At 55.0% G+C, this 4,842-nt stretch overlaps 1 protein-coding gene across 1 annotated transcript in view; it reads right to left on the bottom strand.

Moving 5' to 3' along the window:
• ALDH4A1 (aldehyde dehydrogenase 4 family member A1) overlaps positions 1-4,842 on the bottom strand; it is a 12,613-nt gene that overhangs the window by 2,560 nt on the left and 5,211 nt on the right. Inside the window, exons 7-12 of the mRNA XM_014952102.1 lie at positions 3,666-3,853; positions 2,365-2,438; positions 1,388-1,584; positions 938-985; positions 422-574; positions 64-185 (exon numbers count right to left, since the gene is read on the bottom strand). Of these exons, the coding sequence (XP_014807588.1) occupies positions 64-185; positions 422-574; positions 938-985; positions 1,388-1,584; positions 2,365-2,438; positions 3,666-3,853 (782 nt within the window). The remainder of the gene's footprint in view (positions 1-63; positions 186-421; positions 575-937; positions 986-1,387; positions 1,585-2,364; positions 2,439-3,665; positions 3,854-4,842) is intronic.

Below are 4,842 nucleotides of genomic sequence, written 5' to 3'. Positions count from 1 at the left end.
GGCAGGGAGGGATGGGGCAGGGGAAGAGCATCCTTCCCGGCAGCGCTGGGTTTGGGCTCCTACTTCTCCTGGGCGAAGAGCGCCCCCGTGAGGCCGTAGGGCGTCGTGGTGTCGATGAGCTCCAGCACCTCCTTGTACCGCTTCTCGGGGTAGACGTAAACCGTGAGGATGGGGCCAAAAATCTCCTGTACGGCAAAAAATAATAAGAAAAGCATTCAAGGGGAGAACAGGCTCCAAAAGAAAAAATAAAATAAGCGGTGGGCGCTTCACTTTTAGCTTCAGCTGAAACAGTGATGAAGAGGGACATCCTTGCACCAACCTATTGTACAACCCATCTCCACGTCCCCAGCAGAGACATGTGGATGGGGAGCTACAGCCCCTTTCACACCATTCCTGCCACCTCCCCGGGGGCTGCCCTCACCTCTTTCATGATGGGATCCCGTGGGTCTTTGCTCTCCACGATGCAGGGCTGGACGAAGTAGCCCACGCTGTCGTCGCAGCCGCCTCCGGCCAGGATGGTGAGGTTGGACGACTTCTTGGCGTGCTCGATCCACTTCTTTATCCGGGCAAAAGACTGAGAAAAAGAGAAATAATAATAATTAAAAAAAAGAGTGTGGGTTTGAGGGTGTAAAAGGAAGGTTTGGGCAATCCCTTTCAAGGCTCTGCTGCTCAGAGGGAGGGGTGGGAGCTGGAAATACAGTGTGGGACACACTGAACATGACATCTGAGAGAACTTCTCAGCAAAATAACCCACTTTTCAAGAGGGGCAGTAACTAAGGCATGCAATTCTAGAGGAGGGAGGAAAAGAGGGCTGATAATCAGCTCTAACTAATCACTGCTGCTCATCCTTTGCTGTAATAAAACCATTTAACCTAACACTGAGTGACAGCCTGGTGGTGTCACCTTCTTGTGGTGGTGGAAGGAGGAGAGAGCTCACCTTGTCATCGATCACTGCAGAGAAGAACGTCCCGAAGTCCTGCGTGGGCTGTGGGCAGGCAGAAAGGAGGCAAAAATAAGTACACACCGTGCCAAAACTCTAACTCTGAAATCAGGAAGAGCTGAAATTCCCCAAATAACGCTTCCCCCCTCTTCAAATACCCCTCTGTTCCAGGGCACAAGCTACCCCTTTTTCAATTAGTCTGCAGTGTTCAGCCACTTACACAATCCTTCCTGCAGACCCTGGCTACAAGTGAAAAAAAAAAAAAAAAAAGATGGAGGGGGGTTGGGGGGGGGGGGCCCGGGGACGGAGGAGGCGGCGGTGGTGGGGAGAACCAGTGGATAAAAAGCTGGGTTCAATAGGAATTAGTAGCCAGTTACCGCAGTCTCTAATCCCATCAACCACCCGCTGAGCCGCAAAGCCCTTCAGCAGCCCGGCAGCTCCGCTCACGTCTCCCACTTTGATCTTCCCGTGCTCCTCCAGCAGTTTCTCTTTGATCTGGGGCCACAGCGAGTCCGGGGCGTAGAGACGGGAACAAGCCGAGCATTTTTGGCCGCCGTACTCGAAGGCCGAGCGCAGGGTCCCGTTCACCACGCTGGCCACGTCGGCCGAGCTGTGCACCAGGTGGAAGTTCTTCCCGCCGCACTCTGGTGCAGGAGAAGGGAAGAAAAGGGGTGAGTAAGGGTTTGTCAGGCCTCCAAAAAGCACAAGTGCCTTCAAAGGGGCTCAACTGGCCCCTGCCTGGTTCCTCGGGGAAGAGGGACAGTGCCACCACCCCAGGGAGCACAACCCCAGAGCTGGAGCAGGCTGACAAAACCAATGGAAAACGGTCCGACCCGCATTCCCCAACTTTGCACGGAATCTCTGTGATCCCAGAGTGTCACAGAATCATCCAGGCTGGAAGAGACCCTCAGGATCATCGAGTCCAACCATCCACCCTACTCTAAAGTCCTCCCCTACACCATGTCCCTCAGCACTGCATCTAAACGGTTCTTAAACACAGCCAGGGATGGGGACTCAACCCCCTCCCTGGGCAGCCTGTTCCAATGCCCGACCACTCTCTCTGTGTCACTGCCTCCTGCCCAAGTGCCAGTTCCCTGCCACAAAAGCCCACCCCGTGCTGGTGCCATAAGTTCCTCCAAACACCCAGCACATCCAAGCCTTTTGCTGCTGCCACCGAGGGGGGACAGGACACATTTTACTGTGTCATTTGCTCACAAGGAGAGGAATCCCAGCCATCACTTTAGTTTTCCCCCAGGCAGGGGACAGGACACATTTTACTGTGTCATTTGCCCACAAGGAGAGGAATCCCGGCCATCACTTAGTTTCCCCCCAAGCAGGGGAGAAACTGAATCCCCCCTTCCCAGCCCTGTATGGCCTCCCTACACCCCCCCCCAAAAAAAGGTGGTGTCAGAGGCAACAGTTACCTCCAGCCAGCCGTGGGAAATTGCGGTAGCGATCCAGGTTTTCGGATACCTGTTTCCAGAGGTGCTTGAAAGTCCTGGAAGAGAAAGGAGGAGCTGGTCAGTGTGCTCTCGCCTTCACACAGGGGTGGCACTTGGAAAAAGCACATGAGGGTGACATGCTCTGCTGAAGGGGACCCCAGCAAACCCCCCCAAAAGAAGGGATGCCCAAAAGAAGGGATGCAGAAGCGGAGATGCCAGCTGAGAAAGAGACCCCCCCCGGTACCAAAGCAATGGCACAACAGCCCCCTGGTTTTAAGAACAAGAAACTGTTGCAGTGTCACAGGGAAGACACAGGAGCCAGCACCCAGCAGAAGTTTCTGTTAATCTCCTTTTGGTCCTTACTGTGACAAACCCCTTGGCTGCAAAACAATAAAAATGCTAATAACCTCCCACCAGGAGGCACAGCCACTAATACTAATTTATGAGCTTCTCACCTTTAAAGCCCGATGCTCATCAGACCATGTCCTTCGCCACCGGAGCGGGGTCCCGGGGTTTAATAGCCCGTTACGGGCTGCGGGGCCCTGGGTGTCACTGACACCCCCCGACACAGGGACAGAGCACGAGTCTGCAAATCTACCTGGAGCTGGCATCACTCTGCCAGAGCAGCAGGGTGGTCAAGCCAAATCACAGCACCCCTGGGTGACAGGGCAGTGTCACACCTAACTTCATCTATTCTCTGTGACTTGACTTAGTAACAGAAACACCCTGCTATTCAATGCACTCCCTGTAGCAAGAAAACCTGGTTGGAAACTTTTTAAAATCAGTTTTAAAAACCCTATCTTAATTACAGCGTGGAAGGATGGCCAGTTGTCTGCCTGCCACCCTGCTCAATGCTGTCCTACGTGTTCAAAGGACCAGGAGATGAGCACCAGCATTGTCTCAGCTCACCCAGGAGGTGGCCAGTTGTCTGCCTGCCACCCTGCTCAACGCTGTCCTACGTGTTCAAAGGACCAGCAGACGAGCACCAGCACTGTCTCAGCTCGTCCAGGAGCAGAGGAAATGGTCTGAAGTTGGGGCAGGGGAGGGTTAGATGAGATATTGGGAAGAATGACTTTCCTGAGAGGGTGGTCAGGGACTGGAACAGCCTGCCCAGGGAGGTGGTGGAGTCACCATCCCTGGAGGGATTTAAGAAACATGTAGACATGGCACTTTAGGTCATGCTCCGGTGCCTGAGATTGTTGGGTTGTGTCTGTCTGTGGTTTTTTTTTTTCATTCTGTGATTCTGTCCCTCTCCCCCCACACCACCCCCCTCCCCAACCTACGGGACGCTGCCGGTGAAGTTGAGGCCACAGAAGTGCTCGGAGCTGGTGACGGTGTCTCCAAAGACGGGTCCATCCGCCGGCACGAACTGCACCACGTTGGGAGGGAGCCCGGCTTCGAGCAGGATCTTGTAGACGGCGTAGCTGGAGAGCAGGGCAGTGTCGCTGGGCTTCCACAGCACCACGTTTCCCTGGCAGGGGTGGAAAAGATAAAGTCAGGGCAGGAGGGAAGGTTCCAGCCCGGAGGCAGGGATGAAACGCTTAAATGCTCTGCAAAACTCTGTCCCGGAGCGCCTGGGATGGGAGCAACGGCACCTTTGGGGGAGTCACCCCAGAGATATTGGTTTTGAAAAGGAGTGGGATTGTGCTGCTCAGCTGAAAGCACAAAAAAATCCCCCCCTTCCACAGCCTTTCACACCCTCCCTTACTGGGGGCGCAGGGTTTTTGCCTTCCCTGAAGAGAAACCATGGGACACGGACCTGGTTTATGTCTCGGGGAGCAGGATGGAGCCACCTGACGGTGTCTCCAAAGACGGGTCCATCCGCCGGCACGAACTGCACCACGTTGGGAGGGAGCCCGGCTTCGAGCAGGATCTTGTAGACGGCGTAGCTGGAGAGCAGGGCAGTGTCGCTGGGCTTCCACAGCACCACGTTTCCCTGGTGGGGAGGGGGGGGAAGATAAAGTCAGGGCAGGAGGGAAGGTTCCAGCCCAGAGGCAGGGATGAAATGCTTAAATGCTCTGCAAAACTCTGTCCCACAGCAGCTGGGATGGGAGCAACAGCACCTTTGGGGGAGTCACAGCTACGTTTTACCCCAAAGATTGGTTTTGAAAAGGAGTGGGATTGTGCTGCTCAGCTGAAAGCACAAAAAATCCCCCCCTTCCACAGCCTTTCACACCCTCCTTTGCCGGGGGCACAGGGTTTTTGCCTTCCCCGAAGAGAAACCATGGAACACAGACCTGGTTTATGTCTCAGGGAGTGGGACAGCGCCGCTAAGAAAGGCTCTGAGGACACCCAGAGCTGTCACTCGCTGCCACCAGGTTTGTGCCCAGCTGGTGCTTGTGCCAAAGCAGTGAAATAAAACCTCACACCCGGATTAACCAGGCACAAGCAGCTGGAAAACACAGCCCTAAAACGCTGGTGGCAGCGGCACCCACCCCCTTGGCTCCCTGCCACCCCCCT

The sequence above is a fragment of the Calidris pugnax genome, unplaced genomic scaffold (genome assembly GCF_001431845.1).
Source record: "Calidris pugnax isolate Ruff unplaced genomic scaffold, ASM143184v1 scaffold161, whole genome shotgun sequence".
NCBI lineage: Eukaryota > Metazoa > Chordata > Aves > Charadriiformes > Scolopacidae > Calidris > Calidris pugnax.
This window is presented reverse-complemented; position numbering and strand designations above follow the sequence as displayed.